A 23954-nucleotide genomic window follows, 5' to 3' on the forward strand; every position below is an offset into this window, starting at 1 on the left:
CAGTCCATGCAGCCAGAAGCGAGGAAGCCCCTACTGCCCGTGATGTGCTATGCGAACAAAGCTGCGTATCAGATCTGTTCCTCAGATTATTTTTGAAGAAGGGCCAATTATTCTTACCCACCTTGTAAAGTACTTGAGAACCAGGGATAAAAGGTACTTTGTAAATGTTATTATCTTTCTCAAAACATGGCCTCGCATCCCTGTACCTTTAGCCACAACTACAGAGCTGCAATAGCATCAATTATAAAATAATGGCTTTACGCAAATTCCTGCCTGGGGAAGACAGGAAAAGATCAGTCCAGAGGAGCAGTGAGGACAACAGGAGAATACAATAGGGGTTAAGCACTGTGAGCTTCCTGTGTTATACAGACAAGTCAGTACGGGTGGAATTCATTAAAATATTAGAGATTATGTTAACAGCTAGAATTTGGGAAAACATTTACAACTGGATTTAGTGGGAGCAGAGTGAGGCCTGTTTATTTCTTGTATCATATAACTACCATATTTTTGTTTTTCATGATAGCAGTGGTACTAGTAACACATTTTCTCAGATGCCTGAGTATCTTTTCTCCTGACAAACAAAGCCAGTAGATAACAAGTTTTGATCTTCCTATTTAAGAAAATCAAATTATTTTTATTTGTGGAAGGTGACAGACGCTAGTTACAGCCAAATTCACAAAGTAGAAGAGGATTATCTGTCTGTAAACAGACATGAGACGGGCCCTTTTACGGCAAACCCTACCATTTCCAAACTATGTCTCCCAGCGTAATAGCGCTGTCATCATCAAGTTACCAGGTTAGTCAGACAAGCCAAGCTTTAGAGTTTCAAAAAGATACTTAAATAAAAATCAGACCTTGTTTATCTAATGGTTGGCATCCAACGAATATAACACAGTCCTGATAATAAACAGGGACATGAAACACTGCGCTTTATTGTCATTACACTGGAAGAAGAATGCATATCCTGTAGCAGAATAGTGCCAAAAAATCAATCCTAGCTGCAGATGCCACGAATTTTTCAAATATATATATTGTTTAAAGAATCAACACCTTTTTCAGAAGTGCAGTCTGTTTTAATGTATCTGTGTAGCCAAAGCCTATAGTGCTTGGAACCTGCATATGTGATATAGAGGTGCTTCAATAGTGGCTAATAATCAGAATTTTAAGACTCAAAAGCCAGCAAGGGTACTATGGACTAAAAACCCATCACGTTTCATGTCACGCACAGGCAAATGAGTGTTGAGTTCCGTATCTTACAGCGTGACTCTTACAGAGCAAAGTCGAAACAGGTGATATGGTTGCATGATATAGGTAGGTATAAAGATCTAGGCAAAATCTAACCTGTGCATTATAAAATAATACGATAGCAAAACATACCTCCAAACCCAGAAAACACTGTGCTTTAATGCTTTTAAGTTATATTAACAGAGCTACTGAATTATTTCTCCCCAGATTCAGAGGGACTAACAGAAAGCCCTAAATCTGTCAGAAATTTACATTAGAATAGGAGATTGTTCTGTTGTGCTGCATATTCCTTAACAGAGAAAATTTGCATTCGTATTACTGCTATGATTTAATACAGATTTTAAAATGTTAAAATACCCACCAAGTGTAAAAATCCCACTTACTTCCACATCTGTGAGTTCAAGTGTTTTTCTACCATGGAGTTTAGTGCGAATCGGAAATGGTCCCATCTTCTGTCAAAGACATAGTACCCTCTTCCCATTAAGCGACTGCCATATGAACAAAACTGAAAGAAAAGATATTTCAATGTTGTTTATAAAAAATAATTTCTACATTATAAAATAATTCTAATTTTTAAATCAAGGAACCCCTTTGTAATTTGTATTGTGCATATAAAACACCTTTAAGAAGGTGTTTTTCACTATCTGCATCATAAATACTTTTTGCATGATAGATGAACTATGTGCATAGTGTTTCAGCTTAGTATAAAGTATACGTCATATACATTATACACAGGTCAGTTTACTATGAGGTTCCTGTGTTACATGGAAAGGATATAAATGCTGTGGGACTGTTAAGGAAGCAATTCTGGCTAATAATACTCTTAATGCCTCAGAAAAAGTGACACCCTTTTGTGCACATTAGATCTTGTAATTGTGTAACAGGAATAAGAATATAACTGAAGAGGAAAAAGGTGCAACGAGAGCATCTTCAATATCTATTTAATAAACAAACACACCAGTAACACTTCAGTAAAAAAATAAATTATTATCCATGGCACCTACGCTACAACAGAGCACCAGGTACACTCTTCATAGTGTATGAAAATCACCTAGAGGAGTAGTAAATATTTTGCGAATTCTGCAGAGCTCAGGAATATTTGCATCACTTCCTCTAGAGAACTTCCTGCAAAGTCCTGCTACACTGAAATGGCACGATCAGGAATCTACCCTTTTTTCACTTTTACTGATCTTACGTTAGGTAGAGAAGTGTCGCGAGACCTATTTGTGGGAGAGAAACCTGTTCCAAATCATCTTCAGAAAACAAGACAACTCTCCGTCACGCAAGGACCAAGGCACACAAATTCTGCTGAGAGCAGAAGCTACTGATGCGATCGGAACGCATCCCTTTAAAGTACTTCTCAGCTTAATGGACAGCAAGCGCTGACTTTAACTGTTTACCTTAAGTCTGTTTCATGACAAGGTTAAACTGGTTAATTAAAACCACCACCTAAGCTGATAAACTGGCCTCATCTCCCAGTGATACAGATCAGTTCCCACTAAGAGGCAGTTTAAGAAGCTGCTGCCTTGTCCCCGGCTGTTATTACCACCTTGCTGGGAGAGGGACTATGTAAGGAAAAGAGTTCACTTCTATATAAAATGTAGCAAGTGAGCCAGAACTGTGCTGAAAGGGATTTGCACCATCTTTTCTGACTTCACCTTGATACGGCCTAAGAACAGCTGCACTCTCGGTAACTGCTTCAGTTGAGAGATGTTGAGATGTCAAAGAACAGATGAGTCAGTGGGATTTGCCTTGATCCAGAACCAGGATCCTACAACAAAACGGCTGTTGCCAGCCATGCCTCGCTGATGGTGTCTGTACAACACCTGGCTGCACTGCGATTATTTTGGGCTGGACTAGATGATCTCCGGAGGTCCCTTCCAACCCCAACAATTCTGTGATTCTATTTTTTAAATTGTGTGGACACACAGGCAGCGAGCCTTTGATTTTTAATTCATAAAGAAGTAGCCAGCAAAAATGAAGTAGAATACAAGAGTACCAAGGAAGCAGGAGGTTACTGCATATCACAGTATTATATGGATTATAATTATTCTTATTTTCTTTGTAAGAATCATAAAATGACTGTCCGATAAAATTCTGTATATGTTCAGCTCATACTTTTTCCTGGTGTCTGACAGTAAGAAGTTTTCCTTTGCTCTAGGGACTGTAGACAATGCTACAGTTATCACAGTGTTTTATTCTGCATATCACATGGAAAACACGTAAGTGAAGTCTTCATTAATTTTATTCCTTGGCTCAATTTTTATGAGAACCAACCACTTAGAAGTTCAAGAGTTCTCCCATTACTTCTTGGTTTGTAGAGTATAAACAAATTCACACTGTGGAGATAATGCCACAAGGCAGCTCTTACTACTTACAATGAAATTTCTCACTAACACGGGATAAAGACAAAAACAGCTGCCAGGGAAGCACATACTTAAGCCAGTGCAGAGCAGATGGGCTATGCTGTGCTCTAGACTTGCAATTCTTAGATGAACAAAGCAATAGCTTCTAAGTCCACATACATGCACATAAATGATATTTAATTACTGCTTCAAATCAGACCGCAAAAATCAACAAAGCACTGTAATAGCCCTTTGCTGCCTCAGATTTTCAGAACTATAGCCAATCGCAAGGTACAATTTCATAAGAACTATGACAACGAAGAGGTTACCTGTTCATGTCACATTTAAAACAATGCAACTTCCCTCAGTTTGGCAGAATTACACCCAAGTTGCAGTCTACTGAGAGGAAAATCTAGAACTAGAACTTCTGATTTTCTGCTGCTCATCCTGTCCTGCAACCTAGCAATGTTTGTCATATGCCTCCTCCTACTTTATCCCATCCATACCATTTCCTGCCAAATGTATTTGTTCTCTTTAGAATACAGTTCACAGAATGTAAGGTACTCGTTCCTTACATTTTTACTAAATTACTTCTTTTTACTTCCCTCTAATTACATAACAGCACGGCATGCCAGAGACAGACACATACCCCAAGAGGTCTGGGATGGTGTCCAGAAAAATGACAGTCTAATTTCTCAGATTCTTCAGCTCCATCCGCTTCTCCTTCATCACTAGACAATCTGCTTGTTAAATCTCCTCCCATGGAAGGCAGTGGCAGTTCTGGTACGTACCCACTGTGGTTTGAAGAACTGTTGCTGTTTATGCTATTTGCAGATGATGGTCTAGAAGGAGAATATACATTTAAATCATCAGTGTTCAAAGGCTCAGCAAACCTACCTGCCGGAGTGAAGCATCGAAAGAAATGATACTAGAAATGAACATATAAAGAAGGACAGTAAGATACAGAATAGCTGACATTTGGTCTTGTCAGAAGTATATCACGGGTTATCATGAAGTTAATGCTGGTAGAAGCACCTTTGTATTGCCTGAGGTTTTAAATTTGCCATGAGGTTGAGTTTAGGATCTTGAGAGAGGCAAATTATATAAAAAATGCAAATAAAAATCAGACGTGTATAACAGCACCATTACTCTGCTACTCGATTGATCCCAAGGGTCCAGTTATGAAATTTTATTTCATACCAAAATACTACTGAAATTAATGTGCTAAATCTGAGTGTTTAGCTGACACCCTTTACAGCTAGACTAGTAAGTGAAGTAACTGGGAGGACCTCTTACAGCATGTAGGTTTTCTTTACCTTTGTCTAAAATACAGCAAAGCAAAGTGGAAATGTCTTTGTACCACAGGGCACGGTGGTGCCTTGCCTTTCGAAAGTAGCTTGGAAACAAATCCAATTAGAAGTGTGCGTGAAAAGGATTCTCAATTGCAGTCTGTACAACCAAGTATGTATGAGGACCTCGGAGGCTGGAGGAGAGGTTCGCATTGAGCAAAATCTGAGGATCTTCTTCAAGCTCATGAATTTATGCTATCATGACACAGCAACCACTAAGATTGTGGACAGGTGCCCTCTTCTGAACTGAGCTGGGACTGCTCAACAATGTCCATCAGCCTGAAATAACTGCTGCACTTGCTGTAGCGAGGGACAGGTTGTGCGAGTGCTCCTCAGCCTTCAGGAAAAGTCAGCCAGGTCAGGCCAAGCCACCTCCAGTGAGCCCTGTGAGCTTTGACCCATCAGAGCAGGGAGAATTCACACAACCCCTTCAGCAGCAGAGCTGTGGGCACCCTGGCTCCCCGCAGAGAGGCAGCAGGCTTTCCTTTCCTCTGGCACGGCTGCTTGCAAAACCAGACAGGACAACACAACAGAGGCACAGCAGCAGAAACAGAAGTGTGGATTGTACAAACACAACATATGGCGGCTAAAATCACCCTCCTCGTGTACCACCACCTTTGCAATTCCTTCAGCTGTTACTGAATTGTATTCCAGTTTTGTCTCTTTGACTGTAACGGCGACTAAAACCAATGTCTGTCTGTCCGTCTGTGCTCCTCCCTATGTAAGGACTGCGTAGGGTCACTCCTTTTGTAAGAATTATGCAGACTTCTCACCACATTTTTTATTTACAGGTATTCTTTCATTGTCCTTTCACTCAAGACCAACCTCTGCCATTGTATGAATAACATTTTGTTACGGCTTGATGAACACACAGCAAACATTGGAAAAGGCTGTCTCTGCCAGACTTGAGATAGCAAATAAATCAAGTATTTCTTTGAGGGAGGGACTATCTTAGTACAAAAGCCCCAAAATGGGCACTAAGATCGTGACAAAAGTTTCTGCAAAGAAAAGAAATATGAAACAAAATAAATATGAACAAAACCAGCTGCTTTAGCTTTATCTACTCCAGCCAAAATTAGTACTAAAAACCACCCCAGTCAACGAAAAAAAGCATATGGGAAGTTTACCAGAGGGCAAGTAGAATTCAGTAGATCCAATATATCATACTAGTTTTTCTAAAGAGATGTCTTTAGAAGTTTGCATTTTTTTTCTGAAGACTCTCTTTGTGCTTTACAAGAAAAATCTTCAAGATGAGGAAAGATATGTTATGGGTAGTTTCAAATCAATAGTTTTAAGAACTAGCTGCTTACATTGTCATTTACACTAAACTACACCTTTTTTTACAAGACATTCCATTATAGTAACTGGCCAAGTATTTGGAGAGAAAAATTCTACATAAATGTACAGAATTTCACCACTAGTACCTACCCTGGTTCATGTAAATAGACTTTTATTCCCAAAAGTGTCAGAATGACTCAAATATAAACTTTCCTAATTATTACTATTTCAGCAGAAAAAATGCAGTCTGAGATTCCAATCAGAGGATGGACACAACTCCTTACCCCATTCCCAATCAAATCACAGGCTACTATGGACAGATTTAGGTTAATATAAACATAGTCTACTCTTACATTAATATGTTTTATCATGCAATAGCTCAGATAAATACCAAATGTTTATAAAATAAGCTGTATGGAAGACTATGGCATTTCTCACAGCACCTTCGGAATGCAACACTGCAACTGGAGAATCGCTTACCTTGGAAGTACGGAATTTGGTGGTCTGGATTTTGCAGGAGATGTTACTTTAGATTCTTGGCCAGAGTTCACTGAAGATCCTGACAGGGAGTCTGGTGCTGGTGTGGGCTGGCTCTGAAAGCTTTCCCTTGCAGACGGTGGATGCTCTTTGTCTTTTGCAACTTCTTTTTCCCTGGATCGAGCTTTGTGTTCAGCTAGAAGGATGTCAAACTGTTTTTTACGGCCTGGAACTGCTCGTCGATGATTAAGTGAATGAGTCTAAAAATAGGGTGGTTAAAAAGCATTTGTGTGTGCATGACATTGTTTATGAGTCCTCTATAGTTCCGATACACCACAACTCTCAAAGATAAAATCTACTTCAAACAACTTTAGCCACAGTTATGGAAATAAAGCTGTTATTCCACATTTTCTTTGACAATTTATGAAGTAATTCTTAAGAAATGCCAACATCAAGGCTAAAATTACTTTCTGCAACAATTTTCATATAACTGAGTCTATTGACTTACCTTTTCCAAAGCAGAAAATACAATTTCAATAAGTTTAACATATTAAGAAGTAACATCATTGTAGCTCTTAACTTACAAAGAAAAATTGATTTCATTGGATTGAAAAATGTTAGTACAGTTTGAAGCAAATTTAACTGATCATCTCTACTGACAGGCAGCACATACACATACAAATGTTCATTACAAATGTCTTACATTGCTGCTACTTTTTGATACGAGACATTACTATAGCTAGGGCAGCCTCCAAGTAATGCAGTATACAAAAATCATGTTAATTTTTTACTAAAAATTGACTATACTTCAACATTTTTGCATACGTGAACCAAAAAAGGAGCATTTAAAAGAACATTTGTGCTTCAATGTGAAACATTAATGCTTTTTGCATAACAAAATGACAGAAAAAAAATCTTTTCAGAAATATCAGTGGAATAATGCAGATGCTCTGATTCAAAGAAACAGAATTACTCAAAAGAATTACCTGAAGACAGCGTCTGAATACCATACCCATTGTCTGTTAGACAGGAGCAGGTATGACCTCTCAAACTACTGTGGTAGGATTTAAACTATAACAAAGCATCTGATATTTTATCTTCTAAGAAAAATACCTTGCAGGTGAGCGATCTTGTGCAAGGTTTCTTTGTTTCAGGATCCAGTACTCCACAGTGTTTATTTGGGTCAAATTCTCTTTCTGTTTAATGGAGGGGGGGAGAAAAAAAAAAAAAAAAGATTATTACAGAAATTTTAACCAGAGTAGCTATAATTTTTGCCTCATAGTACTTAATTCAACCAGGCTCAACCTGAACCACTGTTCCAAACCCCAGCGCCCCATAACGGCGGGATGTGCATCACTCGCGGTTCTGCCTTTTTTTGTCCTTAGGTGTTTCAAGCTATTCAGAGCAGGATTTCAGTCACAGACTTCACAGAAATAAGTTTGTTTACAGAGCTGTGCTTGACAGAGTGGCCCAAACACAGGACCAAGCCAAATACCTGCAAGTTCAGCTCCCTCTGTAACGCCGGCATTTGCACATCCAGCTTCTGAGCTGGGCTGAGACACATACAGACTAAATATCACAAGCGCTTTGAACAACATTTCTTTGCAACACTCGGAAACTCTGAAAAACAACCTGCGGTATCGCAAAAGTAGACGCAAGATCGCCAGTGGCATTTTAAAAACAAAATTAATCTAAATCTGTCCCCTAAACCTGTACAAAAATAACATGTTAGTTAGTTCTTATTTCCCTAAGTGAAGGGAGGCATGGAGTTTCAAGTTTGCAGAGATTATGAAAAAGAGGCATTTACATGAGTTCTGCTCACGGTTAACATTAAAAGTGCATTAATATTTAATATGCTGTATTTGCATATTTCATACTCATGAATATTTTAGTATTTATATACCACAGATAGCATTACCTCCTTTAGGTTATGTTCACATAATTTAGGGTTTTCACTACAGTGCTTTAACAAAACTACGGACATACACGTTTTAGGTTGTGCCACCAAAAATTCTACCATTATGTTTACACACCTTGACATCCTATGTTTTAATTGGCAGACGGGTTTGCTTTTGTTTGACAGTGGAACGTAAACCGCTTGCCAAAGCCTATTTTAACTATACAGCAGTGTTACATTCAGGTATAATAAACATCCTCTACTCAAACGCAGCATTTAATCTGAGGATCTGAAAATTCTTTATAAACAAACATCAGAGCTAGGATGCAGATGGCATTCACAGCCATGTTACAATGTTATGGCAGCATCGCAGCAAGGAGAACAGCTGGAAGAAGAAACGTGAGGCCAAGTAGCCTGTTAGACAACAACTGTCAGCCGCAATTACTGCCAGCTTTATGTATTCTGCTACACGGACTTATAAAATGATAAAGCCAACGTTAAATAGTTACGTTATCAACCTATTAGCAGAGACATACCGAAAAGAGAGTCTGGAAAAAACAGCTGGTACCGGGTTTTTTGTGAAACCTCCAAAGGGATGGAAATCTGTCACAGGTAGTTTCTGTGGCCTTCAGAGCACAACAGAAACAGTGCCTGACTAAACGTAATAAACGTTTTTTTCTACTTACTGGATGAAAACACATGTTCATGAACTAAAGGAGTTAATTACTCCTGTTTTTTCAGTGTATGACATTTCTATCACAATTTCCTGAATCACTTGCCTAAAAACTTTCAATGAAAACTAAAAAAACCCCAAACGAAATAGACTATATGGACTTATAAATAGGCCTTCGAATGAAAAATCCTGGAGGTAATCATAAGGCTGTGGAATGGGTTCTCAAAGTCACTAAGTGAGGACTGTTTTGAGCCAACAGGGAAACATATAATACTTCAAAAATCAGAAGTGCTCCCTTTGGGAGCATCCAGATTGCTACTTGTCAGTAAGTGTCCCGACGAAAAAAGACTCACAGGACTGATTATAGCAAAGCCAGTTTTCAGGGAACCATATAGAGGTAAAAATCAGCAGAATAAATTATAGTCAGAAAAAGTGGAAGCCTATACCATCTACCGAACAACAAAATAACATGTTTTCCCTGAGAAAGAGAAAACACTAAACAAACAGGAAACCACTTCTCCGGGCTGAAACGTGTGTGGCTGTTCCAGAGAAACCACAGACATCCAGTTGCCAGCTACAGACGTGCCTGGTTTGGGCAACGCATTAAATGAAGATTATCACCTTCTTATCAATAATGAAATGCAGCTTCTTGCTACCTCAGTATTAGGAACCGTGTAGCTTGAGAAGCCCACGGCTCTTGTGCACAGGCACAGCTTGACAAAGCTGCTTCTCCAGAACGGATTCCACTTCTTCGCGTTTGGTGGGCGCAGTGAAGAGCAATCACTATAAGCTCGCCACAAGAAGAGGAATGGCCAAAACTGAATTGTCTCAAACTCCTGTTTGCAACACAACAGATATTCTTGGTGTAAACTAGGCATCTCCAGTCTTTAACTTCACCTCAAAAAGGTCAAGAACTAAGGAAGTTTTAGGAAAAAATTTTTTTTTTTTTCAGTTTGCTACTAGGGAACACTGATCCACTTGTGCTGGGCAGGTACAGACTATCTTTTGTGGTTCCACGAGCTGTTTCCTCTCCCAGCAGTGACAGTGCTCCTGAAAAGAGGGCAGGTTCATTCATCACCCAAACAAGCACCAGCTCTCAGCAAAGGAAATAAACAAACTTCACCACAGGCAGGGAAATGGTATGAGAGAGAGTGGAGGTTGCTAAAAAGGAAAGAAAACAAATGTAAACTGGCCAGACGTATTAAGGAGCTTCAAAAATTAACAGCTGTACAGTTCCACAGCAGCGGAGTGAGGGAAACCTAAATCCCCTAACCACTGTCTCATCCTTTTAATGTTAAATGAATGAAATTTATGGGGTATCTAGAATAATCATCTCGTTGACCTTCCCAGATCTTTTTCTCAGCCTTTGCATAGTTCTGTATAGTAATGGAGAGGAATCCATCACGGTGACACACAACCTACAAGCAATTCATCTCCAGTGCTCTCAGGACTTCTATTTGCATCACTGCTAAATTACTGTGTTGCTGCATCCATACATGAGGCATCAGAAGCAAGACTGAACCGATTCTCAATCTGATGACAGAGGAGTTTTTAAAAAAGTATAAATTCTGTGGATCTGTTAACCACATAAAAGTAAATGAATGCCTATGCACAGTCCCAGCCTATTTGGAAATCTCCACAGTGAAGTGTTCCCCAGCCTGGGAGACACTACAAGGGACAGCTGGGACACAACAGTGACGGAGTCTCCTCCACAGCAAAAGCAAGCATGCTGGAGGAGGCCCTACAGAAATCATTCTCCTTTGTGAACACATTTCAGCAGCATATGTACAAAAAAAGGTACAAGTATCACCTGCCCTGCGGTGGTATGGGGTGACATAAGGAAAACAAGTATCTCAAGATGCATCACCCTTTAATTGCCCAAGTAGGAATTCAGAATTCATTAGCTAAATCAAGCAGCTAAGCCACTAAAGGAAATAATAGTTTAAAAGAAAAAAAAATATAAATTTTTTATTAGAATAACAAATCGGATCTTAGCAAGTGAAATGTAAGGTTTAAAAGGCTGATCAGCTACTTTCTCTAAATATTTTTTTCATTTTGTAGAACACTACTGTGAACAAAGGTTCTGTTTTCTTAGATGCCACCTTTAACTAGTTAAGAAAGCAATCAGTGTTCTGAATACGTTAAGGCAATGGCATTGTTCCATACCCCACACAGCCCCAGCAAACACCTCGCACTGGTCTGGAATCAAGCCAAGGTGGCAGCGCCACAGGCCAACTGCCAAATTTGAGAAAACAAAAAAAAAAACCCTGATATTCAGTCAAAAAGTCAGGCACACTCGTTCAGTGGAAATGAAATTATTTATCTTATACAACTTACACTTGGTTCATAACTAGTGCACATTTAGAAATCATGTGAACTTTCTGCCAAACTGACGATCTAATGTGGATCACGCTGCCATTAGTGAAATTAGCCTTTCAGTACACACAAGAAGTTCCTGCCCAAATCACAAAGTACTGCCAGCTGAAGAATAGACTCTGCACAGCTTCTGAAGCTGTAAACTTGAGTCAGTTACTTTTGCTAAAAAAGAAAAAGAAAAAAAACCCTCTCAAATCACTTTTGTTTCCTTTCATTCAGAATAAAAATATGTTTTCAAGCTTTAAGGGGCAAATTCTCTACTCGCTGCCCAACAGCTGGCACAGGGCACCCCTGGGAAACTCGCTGGAAAATAATTCTTACTCCCAACGGATGGCAACCTTTCGAAGGCTGCCCTTCCACGACGAGGCGTTCTGTGCTTTGGTGGCAGATTTGCACAGGGACCTACATCCTCAGCTCTGCCCGCGGCCGCCCAGGGCACTTCCACAGTTACGGATTATTTAAAACTAAGAAAGAAGATTATTTAAATAATCATGACTTGGTGGATAATGAAACATCTTAAACCTCAACTGTTTGATTTGATCATGACTACACTGAAGTCACCCCACCAAGGCACATTTTCTTTTGTTGTAAACAGACCAAACGTATAAAATGGCGTGAGGAAGACTTCTGCCAGACTGTTTTAATTAACTTACTTCCTTAAAAAAATTATATCTGGCCTGTTGACCAGGTGAGAAACGCATTAAACACTCTATCATTTCAAGCTAAACAGAATGCGTACTTTGAAAATACTTTACACATGCTAAGAGTGTGAAAGCTTTCTTTTTCATATATGCAAACTGGCATCTTAGAGTTTAAAAAACAAACAAACAAACCAAAACCAGGCTACAGCATTTTATTAGTACATTATTTCTGAGCTCTAGAAATATTAATGAAGAAAGATGGACCACATCAAATGGTGAACTACAACATCACTCACCTGAAAGTCTTTTGTAAGGCTTGTTACTGCTTTTAGTGCCATTTTGGTGTTTCTTGTCTATCGATGGAGCTATAACTCCTTTGCCGTTCAGAATCTTTTCTGGTGATGGTGGCACTGACTTGGATGTCAAACCAGATTTCACCAAAGTTGGAGCAGGTATGGTGGAGGAAGAGGCTGAGGAGGAGGTGATGTTGGTAGTGGTTGCAGAATTCATTTTAACGTTGGCACCATCTGCCTTCACCAGGTTAGGAATTTTCTCTAGACTGACTACTGGAACAGGAACGCTGCAAAACCAAAGAAAAATCTTGAAGTTGTATTTTCCATACCAAAGATTCCCTTCCACAGATACAAAATTTTCGATGCAACTAACACAATAACTTCAGATTAGACTAGAATGAAACACTTAGTACCATTATTGACCATTTTTGTTCAATCAAATGTTTACAAAACTAGGCACTTGTAAAGCCTGGCAATGTAGAAAATTATGAAAATGAACCTTTGTGGGTTTTTTAAGATTCTCCCCTGCTATTCATAAACAAAATAAGTCGTTGGCACTAAGCAAAACATACCCCCTTACATATGTGGTCTCATGCCTTTAACACAAGCACATACCAGGAATGTGTACACAGTACTAAACTCACCATGATAATAAAGTAATTTGCTAACACTATTGATATTTTTAAACAAACACAAAACAATTATTTTGCTCAGAAGTGTCTGAATGACATACAAGTTCTGGAAACAAGGAGAAAAGAGATTTTAAACATAGAAATCCTAACAGCAGTCCCTTAAAAAGTATTAAAATCCTTGATGAATTGAGCATTACTAAAATGTATTTTTCATAAAATCTTGTGAACATAAAAATAAAAATTCGCATTATTAGCTTAGTTGTCCCTTTTCAGAATAAAGCTTGCAGTAACTACTCCTGACTAGTTAAGTGACACTCAAAAATGCTGCCTTCTCAATTTGGCAGCAAAAAAGATTAAGACAAATCATTTTCAGTTCCAACATTATTTTAACATTTCTGTCTCCTATGTGCACAAGGAAATAAACCAGCAACAGTAGCTGCTTTTTACCTCCCCAACAACTCCAAAATTGTGTGTCTTGTGACTATCAATTAATACATAATACATAAATTATATACCCTTCCTTACTGAAACAAACCCAGGGAGAAAACACTAATTTATAAAACTAAATTGTCAGAACTTTAAGCCCAGGTTTCACTGGAGGCCGCAAATGAAAACCTCTCACTTGTTCAGTTCTTCCCACACACCGCCTGAAGAGTTGCTCTGGCCAAATAGTTGACTATCTGCCTTGTACGCAAATTCACACAGGGATCATGCAAAAATGACAATTTTCAGACTACCACTCATACTGAGCAAATGAAAGAAACACAAGTTTTCTTAAATACCAATGCAATGGCGATGTTTAAAAGGCAAAACAAATTCCTCATCTGGAAGCAGGAGAGTCTCCTAAATAGCACTCCTATCTTTCCCTTTATGAATTGTACAGAAGCTAACATCCCTAATTCTAATCCCCAGCATAAAGGTAACAGTCGAGGAGGCTGTCCCCCATAAAACTCGGGGATTCTTTAATCTGTTATTATCTTAAAGGCTTAACTTGATGTACACGCTTGAAGATAAAGTGAAACATGTATAAAGAGTGTGAAATTACTCCTTAGGAAACCATACTCCAAGAGAAAATCTGTTCTCGCAGGTCACTGCAGCAGTTTCACGTGGCAGCGCAGAGCTTCTACAAGTGCATCACTCAAGTGACATCTGTTTAACATTCTGTTAAACACAGAACCGCTGTTAAACGAGTACCTTCTGAAGTCCAGGGCCATGTGCCAGTACAGGTAACAGAGCTTCTTGCCAGAGGCCACACTGGTGTCAGTGCCCCAGGACAGGCAACATTTGCCCCTCTGCGCATCACTGTACAGTTTGGGGCTTCCCCCATTCACAAGTCTCACATAATTTCCATCTTTTGTGTCTGGAAAATGCCACCTTCTCTGCATTCTTCCTACGGAAGGAACGGTTAGCAGGTGCAGAGTTTCTGCAATCAGAAAAAGAGGCCTTTGTGATGGATTCTCCGTGGGACACCCTTTGGAAAGGTCGGAAGCAGAGCCCAAAATAACTCCAGTCTTGACCCTCCTGTGGTTCTGCAAAACCTCTGTTTGCCCACAGCTGCGGAGGATGATGAACAGCAAAGGCAGCACGCGCGGCTGGAGGGGACTCTCCCACACTGGGAAGTTGTTAACCTTTGTTCTAAGGGTATTTTAACATAGAAAAATGTACAAACCTTGATATAAACAATATCTATATAAAACTAAAGAGATTTAGACACCAAGACATATTCGTGAGCTGGAATTAAACTATATGAAACTTCTGTATCCTGTGGTACCATAAATACAGCAGTCAGCCTGTCAGAATACAGATCTGACTGCAGTGAGAGGTAGAGGGCTGGCCAGTAACTGAATGAAAAAAATTAACTGACTCACAAAGCCAGAATTGCATGGAGTATTTCAATGACAATGCAAGCATGAAGCTATGGAAAAGAAGATTTGATCCTCCGTCTACTTTTCAAACATGCTCTGAACTTATTAAGCTAAATGACAGACACAAATTATAACATCTCAAGGTAGGAATTATTTTTTTTTCTTTTAAACAGATCACAATTACATTTTCTGAAAATATGAGATTTTTTTACTCTAGATCAAGTAGTTTTACTATATAAAACTATGTAAAAACATATGAACAAATATTCATGCTCAGTTTCTAACATCTATCTTAATTCAAAGTATCGATACAAAGTGAAGGGGCGAAGGGTATTTTCTGGTCTCGTAGCAAAAGACGGTTAAAATGAAAAAAGCTTCTCTCTTTTGCAATGCTCAGAACCTCAAACAGTGGGGCACATACAGATGGATCACTGTGATAATGAACAAAGCCCAGGGGAGGGAACTCAGTTTTGTTACAGATCAACAAGTCAACTTTCATTATGTGTTTCATTGCAATGCAGAAAAAACCCCAACGAACTCCAGTATGTGAAGACACACAGTCTATAGGAATTGAGATTTTAGAAGCTCCAACAGATAATTTTTTTTTTTTAGCTCCAAGAGTGTACTGCATTCAACAGTAATGAACTCTTGTTTCATCTTAGCATAAGACATAAAGATGAATTGATAATTAAAAGGCAAATTGCAGGCTGCACATGACTGGTGACCATGGTCAGCTACTAAGGCCTAAAAAGGTAAATAAATCACAAATCCTTATAGGTATATTTCACGGTTAAAGAGTTCTTTTCCCAAACTGAGTTGAGTGAAAACTGAGGATTTCTTTTAAAAGTTTGTTGGAGAAATATAAAATAGGTCCTTAGTCTTATTTACTATATTTTAAAAAGAATTTTTGAATTAAGAGCCTGTTTAGATTTATTAAAGACAACTGGTGAAAGGGTCACTTAGAAAAGCAACATGCAACAAATATAAAAACCCAGGAAAGGCACATGACAATCACTAAAAATGAGAAAAATGGGAGTAGAGAGAATTGCCAAAGACAGGCAAGAAAAATCTGTATTCAGTAAAGGCAAGTTTACTTTTTTTTAGAAGCAATTCTAATAATAATAGCAGTATGTACCTAAAGGGCAGTAAAATAGTTATTAGCGATGCAAAAATTACAGAAATGTTCAGTATTTCTTCAGTATCAAGAAGGAAGCATGACAATGCTCTCCAATCAGATTAAAATGTTTTTTTATTCCCTTGGTAAGTGTAAAGTGCCAGCTGAAAAATCATGATTTTTTTTTTTACATAAGCAAATCTGGATAATGTGGCCAGCAGTTCCAAAAGAGGTGGAGAGATATTGGGTCTCAGTGTATTAATTTCTAATTGAATCTTGGAATATTTGGCACCTTGGTGAAGCCAGCCGAGTGCTGCTGTTGCATCCACACTGAAAACCCAAATGTCTTGGAAGAAATAATGGAAAAACTAATAAAAATAAACTGATAAACAACTAGTTCACATGGTTTTGCTGAAAATCAGATCTTGGAAAAGAAATTTGGTTTTACTGTTTGATGAGGTTACCAGCTAAGCTGACAAAGACAACTGTGAAAACGTTCCGACTTTTGAAAGGCATTATAAAACACAAATAAAACCAGTTTAAAAGCAAATGTTAAGCAACATAAAATTAAAAACTAGTTTTTTAGAGATTTATGATTCAATAAGGGTGCTTGCTAGGAGGACTTTCTAGCCATCATTACCAAATCTGACATGACCAAAAACTTCACTGGTCTTAAGAAAAAAGTATAAGATTATTGGTGATAACATTTGCTGATGGAATCAGGATCAAGGGAAACTAAATTATGAAGAGATGAAGGCAGTTGTAAAAAGTAGCATGGAGTGTTTTGGTAAAGGTCATTAATTAAAAAAGATATTTTATTATAAGCAAATGCAAAGTTACACATGAAATAACAAACTATTCAGTCTGCAGTGAAATATGGGGAAACAACATACTGGAAAATAATGACTAAAATATTTAGTGGTCACAGTGGATAAGCAATATGACCTTATATTGTATTGTTGTGTTTATATTAAAAAAGGGATATGGCAAATAAGACTAAGGAGCAAACTGAGTTTTCTCAAGTCCCTGGTTTTACTGATACTGCAATGTGGGTTCCAGCATTGCTGACCAGTGGTCCCATGGCAATGTTGATGAATTAGAAGGGAACTAGAAAAAGGCTACGAAAATATCACAGGGCTACACAAAGTGCCTGATCATGACAGGCTGCAAAAGCTCATTCTCTTTTTGTCAGATAAGATAACTGATTTCCTTCTGTTTCCTCATGTTCTTGGTCAGGCAGCTGGACTAGATGATCATTGTAGGTCCCTTCCAACTGAAATAGTCTAGCCTAGTTAACAACTCCTTCAGCAGAACCTGCGGCAAACTCCTGAAACGAGACTGAATTTCCCTCCTAAGTATCTTGCAGCAATTCTTTTTATTTCCAAGCCATTGCTCGTCACTGTCATTCCCAAGCAAGAAAAATAACTGTAGTGTGTCACAACACTCCTCACACGTGTAGCTCCTTATTACCTCTGTTTTCCTTTCCTCAGGCTTTTAAAAATCATTTTTCCTTGCTGTTATGTAATTTTGCTGGGTTTTTTTGTTTTGTTTTTTTGGGGTTTGGTTTTTTTTTTTGGTCACTCATAACTACATTCATTTTAAAATCTCAGCCACTCATTAATCTCTTTTCAAATTTGGGAGAAAAGCAGTTCACAAATATTTAAAACCATAAAACATTGTTCTATTCTACATTGTTAAGATTGCCTCTACAACGTAATGAAGTATTTGTGATTTTGTGGTTAGAATATGTGGCCCAAGTTAACTCTGCTGAATTTTGTTTCCAATTCCATGCTGCGTTAGGAATATCCTTAAATCTTCACTAGCTTCACCTTCTCAACCTCAGTATGAATAATTTCCTAACACAAAGAAATAAAGACTAAGAGATGATTAAAAAATACCTCCTGAAAAGTGACATTATAAATTTTAAATTATTGCCCATAGGTATAACTTTGTGATCCTATTTCTGTTTACAGAAAGACTGTCAGTTTTCTACATGTTAATGAAAACCACATCATTTCCATCTCATTTTCAGAACTTCTGGCAGGCAATGGCTAATCCTCACGGAGGGAGATCAAGGACACTTGCTTCAGCTGGTGCCACAGGGCCAGCTTACTGGAACACTTTACCCCAAGGCTACATTTATACAGTCCTAAAATTACATTTGGCCCTTTGAAGGCAACCGTGAGGCTGATGTGGCCCCTGGTGAAAATGAGTTTGACACCCCTGCTCAGGATCACGGATGGGTGGAAATGAACACCCTGTTGCATCGCAGCACCCAGATCCCCCACGGCAGCGCTCAGAAGCGGCGCTGGGGCACGGCAAGAGAAGCGGCATAAAGGGTAAGTATCTGGGGTATTCTTATTAATTATGATTGCTTGTTGTTATTACTACGAACCATCTTACTCTGCCTTTTTCTCTCTATGTTCTACCCTTTTGTTATACCTCTTACCAGCTCAAGTGCAACCTTCAGGAAATGACGGTTGACATTTATCCCGTGCACAGAGCAGTGGTGCTCCAGCACCGCTCCGGTCTCTGAGCACCGCTATATTAATAGCAATGATGTTAGAGAGACACAGGGAGAAAGTCAGAGCTGGCAGATATTTCTGTATGATGTATTCACAATAATCCTTCACATTCCAGCTACGAGAAGGGAAATACTAAAACAGCAGCTACAAAAATGAAGCAATTCCAGATCTCTTTGATCTGATCATTCTGGTCACGTTTTTTAAAACATTATCGGAGGAGCAACCCGAACCTCTGCAGTGCATCTCAGAACAACACAGAAGAAGAGGAGAAAGAGCTGCCCAGTCAATGTTTTAGATGATGACTCAACCAAAACTACAATGAATTAAACAGTGGAAGAGTTGCATCTCCATGTGGGCAGGCACGACAACAGACAGGTCCCCTGGGCCATGCTGTTGCAGAAGCCATTGCTGAAATACTACTGCTAATTGTACCAGCTAAAATTTAGAAGAGATGCTGTGTGAAAGAATCAGGGAAGCGCAACAAAGGTTATTCCAGGTCTGGAAAGCAATCATTACAAGTGGTACAATTCCCGAATTAAGCTAATTTGGTAACTGTCTGGAAGAACCTCTGTCAAGTAAGTATTTGTGGCAGGAGACTACAATGTAACAAAAAAAAGCACTGAATAACTGGAGCTTCTGAGGATGATAAACCACAATACATTTGGATACAAGATGAATCCTATTTGCATTTTTGAGACAAATGTATTTGTGTCAATTATTTCTTTCTAAAAGATAAGTGGGTGAAATTCTATGGCTTTTACAGATAGCTGAATGGAAGATATAATCTTATCTTAAAAATAAATTTTACAAACAATTTGTCCTTGAAGAAAATCAGACCTGCTGAATATTTTCTAGAATTCTAAATTTAAAAAAAAAATCCACTAATGCAATAGGAACAAACACTTTCTTCCATAACAGCTGCCAGCTGTCTATAACCTGTGATGATTATCAGACTGATTTTGTTCTTTAACAAGTCATGTTATCCAAGGCACTTAACACTAAATTTTGAAAGACACTTACACTGATCTCCAATTTGGACTGTTCATTATTTGTTACGTGATGACTACAATATCTTTAACTGCTATATGCCTCGTTTCTCCCCAGTGGTAAACAAAACCACAGTACTGTCTCCCAGCAGAGCTGCAAGAACTGGGTAATTCAGAGGTACAACTACTGACACTCTGCCAAAGTATTAACAGGGCAGTACAACAGTTTTAAATGGCTAAAACTATCTTGTTAATCATCAGTAAACGCTTGGGATGTTCCCACTAAAAGGAAAAGGGATTGGTGGAAATGCTTAGTTATTTTGTTCCCTTCCAGCTTTTACTGACTGACAGAATGCCATCTGTTGCCAGATCGGAAGATACTGTTTATAGTCAGTATGCTGAGATGCAACTTGCTGTCTGTAACACTAGGATGAGAAACAGGTTTATAGCTAATAGTGTTAATACTCTAAAGTCCTTTCTGCTTTTCTTTTAATTAGACTTTAAAAAAATATACTCATATAAAATTCCTCTCCAACTTCTAGAAGAAAAGGTCACTATTCAGTCAAGAATACTTTTTTAAAATAGTAAATGAGGCACTTACACATTAACTAGAATAGCCTCTATCTCATCTGTGTGTATGGGTGTGAGTAATCTAAACATTCGTATTTTCTGTTTTCAGAATTATACACCAAAGTTGTCCAGAATGCTCATCATGCTTATAGAGATGGTGGGTTCAGATTTATAGGAAGATCAGATTTTGATCAAGTTTGTTCCAGTGCACGGTAAATTCTACAGCTAGGCAGAAGCTGCTGTCTTTGAAATCACACAAACTGCTGCATGTTTCAGGCAGAAAACATGAGCTATTACTTTAACATAATTTGAGTTTATACTTTGTCTCATGGGTGAATGGTTTGCACTAGATTATTTACTGCTTTAAGGCAGTTATGTCCAGAAACCCTACCTGAAATCATGACCTTCTTATGCCAAATATTACATATAAAAGGGAAGGATCTTTACACACTAAGCAGATAAAACTTAAGAAAAAGGAAGTCGTACTATCTCAAGTTCACAGACACAGAACTAGGGCCAAAGAGATGGACTCGCAAGAGTAGCCTGTGTAGAACGAGGAACTGAACCCAGATCTTGAGTCACCAACCTGGTGGTCTAATCACAAATCATCTTTTCTGTAGAGAACTTAAGACAAAATAGTTTCTTATGGGATAAAATAGTGACCCAGTTCTGCTCTCATTTACATTTTTGCAACTTGGCTGCTATCGTTGCAGTCACGGGAGGATGGGCTCGCAAGTCTCAGAGCCTATATGTGTATATATATCACAGTACATGATGTAAGACTCCCCCAGAATAGTGAGTTTTGCAGTCAAGAATTTTCTTCTGTCTTCTTATAAGGTATCAAACATTATCAAAACACAGAATGAGCTCCAAGAGCAGCTGTGGTTGAAGATAAATGACTTTAACCAGTAAGTTTTCATGAACATCGGTTAAGCCAATATTAAGAACTCTGCAAAAAATTACCCTGTTGGTTAAAAGCATCAGTTTTAATGGCTGATACCGTAATGGAAGATGGACTCTAAAGATAGCAAACTGGGTCAATATCACACTTGCTATATGCACCTTACAAAAGCAGACATTTGATAGAACATCAGAGAAGTAACCCCATCCTTTTTCCTCTTCCTATATATATTTTTTTCTTTTTCAAATTTAAAAACATCCCAGCTTCCTCCCTTAGAAAATGTAGAGGCTTAAACTGTAAACTTAGATGACAATATGGATTTCTTTTTTTTTTTTATGATTGTGAAATATACATATAATTACAGAATCGTTTAGGTTGGAAAAGACCTTTAAGATCATCGGGTTCAACCATTAACCTGACACTGCCAAGTCCACATCCAAATCATGTCCCTAAGAACCTCATTTACATGTCTTTTAAACCACTCCAGGGATGGTGACTCTACCACTTCCCTGGGCAGCCTGTTCCAATGCCTGACAACCCTTTCAAGGAAGAAATTTTTTCTAATATCCAATCTAAACCTTCCCTGGTGCAACTTGAGGCCATTTCCTCTTGTCCTATCACTTGTTACCTGCGAAAAGAGACGGACACCAATTTCAGTACAACCTTCTTTCAGGTAACTGCAGAGACTGATAAGGTCTCCCTTCTCCGGGCCAAACAACCCGAGTTCCCTCAGCCGCTCCTCAACAGACTTGTGCTCCAGACCCCTCACCAGCTGTGCTGCCCTTCTCTGTACTCTCTCCGGCACCTCAATGTCTTTCTTGTCCTGAGGGGCCCAAAAATGAACACAGGATTCCAATGCTGAGTCCAGGGGGATGATCACTCCTCTAGGCCTGCTGGCCACACCATTCCTGATACAAGCCAGGATGCTGTTGGCCTTCCTGGCCACCTGGGCACACTGCTGGCTCATGTTCAACCCCGGTCAATCAACACCCCCAGGTCCTTTTCCCCCAGGCACTTTCCAGCCGCTCTTCCCCTGTAGTGCCTGTAGTGTAGAGCCTGTAGTGCTGCCTGGGGTTGGTGTGACCCAAGTGCAGGACCCGGCACTTGGCCTTGGTGAACCTCAGACAATTGGGTTCAGCCCATCGATCCAGCCGGTCCAGATCCCTCTGTATGGCCTTCCTACCCTCTAGCAGATCAACACTCCCACCCAACTTGGTGTCATCTGCAACCTTACTGAGGGTGCACTCAATCCCCTCATCCAGATCTTTGATAAAGAGATTAAACAGAAGTGGCCCCCATACTAGAATACAGAGATACTTACTATTTTTTTTTAACACAAACATCTTTGGTTACTATTATTTTGGTACTTACCATGGTTTATCCCGTGGTACTTTTGAAGGAAAGACTGTGTGCTGTTTGCTACTGGAGGTAAGTAGATTGTCTTTGGGCGTTTTGAATGGCTTTGAGTTGCTGCTGACAGGGTTATGGCCGCTGATACAGGATTTCGGTTTCATCTGTACTAGGGATGTCCTGGAATTGCAGGCTGGAGAAGCTGGAGAAGGGGAAGGTTTACACATTGAACCGTGTCTTCGTTCTGTAATGGAAAAATAATAAGCTTTACAACATTTCATTGGCTTAAAGAAAAAAAAGAAGTCAGGGAAGAGGAAATCGTTCCTAGTTACAATGACTTCATCACTCAGAAGAACACCAGTTCATCACTATTGTGAATGTAATCAAGCCACATGATAATTAAACAAAATCAACTCTGTGTGGAGCTCTGAAAAATGTAAAATCTAGTAAAATAAATGCTAGTAATCTCCCAGAAAATTTCATCAAGAAACCTCAAACCATTTTTTAAGCAATAAGCAACTACCAGCAGCTGTGTGAGGTACACTAGGTGTCCCAGCTCTTTCACCCAAAGAAGAAAGAGAGGAGTATGGAACAACAGCTCAGATGACCCAGTGAAATACTCTGTGACAGACATGAGACTGCTCCTATAATGAGTTGTGAAGAATTCATGTGACCCGGTTATTGGGCAGTTTACATTATGACTACCTTATTTTTATGCGAAGTTTAATGCGAAGCTATAAGAAAAATGACTGGGAGACTGAGAAACAGAAAAAGGTCTGCTGCTCCCGGCCCTCCCAGAGAGGCAGGCTCTGCCTGGTTCATAGCTTGGAGGTTACCTCCAAGCACCAATCAAGGTAAAAGCTTATTTTTGTCCACACAGAGCAAATAGCAAGTGCGAAAAAGCAGGAAGTTTATGTATCAGTTACAAACATTGCGTCTAGAGGTCAGGCCCTTGTGTGAGCACTGTTCACACTCACACAAGAGACCTCTTAAGCACTGCAAAAAGCACTGCAACAGGAGAATAGGCTTCAGGACAGACTTCAGCAAAATTGTTTGGGTTTGGTTATTATTAGTATTTACCTAAATGTCCTGTCTCTGATATTGTTAAATGAAAAGATTGTTTTAAGAAGGTATTTAGCCTTTCTTTACAAATGAGATACTTCTCCAGGGGAGAATTGCTAGTGCTTGGCCAGCCAGCCAACCACAGCGTACTGCAAACAACGGGCTTGGTGCTGTGAACTGAAATACAAAATATTACAAGAGGCAGGAGTTGTTTTTGGCTGAGAGGTGCTATAAATCCTTAAGAGTCCTGCCGCCCGTTTGTGGGAACACCCTTTCACAGGCCCTTCGCCCCGCGGCTCCCGGCGGGCAGCACGGGCGGGCTGGGCAAGAGGAGTTTCCCATTCAGCAGGACCGCGCTCGGCAGCAGCGACTCTG

The 23954-nt window shown here is 39.2% G+C and overlaps 1 protein-coding gene across 6 annotated transcripts in view; it reads right to left on the reverse strand.

Moving 5' to 3' along the window:
- The window catches only part of ATXN7L1 (ataxin 7 like 1), a 114770-nt gene that overhangs the window by 12388 nt on the left and 78428 nt on the right, over positions 1-23954 (reverse strand). For all 6 annotated transcript variants that reach the window (XM_065639096.1, XM_065639086.1, XM_065639049.1 and 3 more), the window contains 6 exons: positions 22539-22761; positions 12578-12861; positions 7808-7890; positions 6698-6954; positions 4240-4432; positions 1629-1750 (listed from right to left, as the gene is read on the reverse strand). In XM_065639096.1, the coding sequence (XP_065495168.1) occupies positions 1629-1750; positions 4240-4432; positions 6698-6954; positions 7808-7890; positions 12578-12861; positions 22539-22761 (1162 nt within the window). The remainder of the gene's footprint in view (positions 1-1628; positions 1751-4239; positions 4433-6697; positions 6955-7807; positions 7891-12577; positions 12862-22538; positions 22762-23954) is intronic.

The sequence above is a fragment of the Caloenas nicobarica genome, chromosome 1 (assembly GCF_036013445.1).
Source record: "Caloenas nicobarica isolate bCalNic1 chromosome 1, bCalNic1.hap1, whole genome shotgun sequence".
In the NCBI taxonomy this organism is placed as follows: domain Eukaryota; kingdom Metazoa; phylum Chordata; class Aves; order Columbiformes; family Columbidae; genus Caloenas; species Caloenas nicobarica.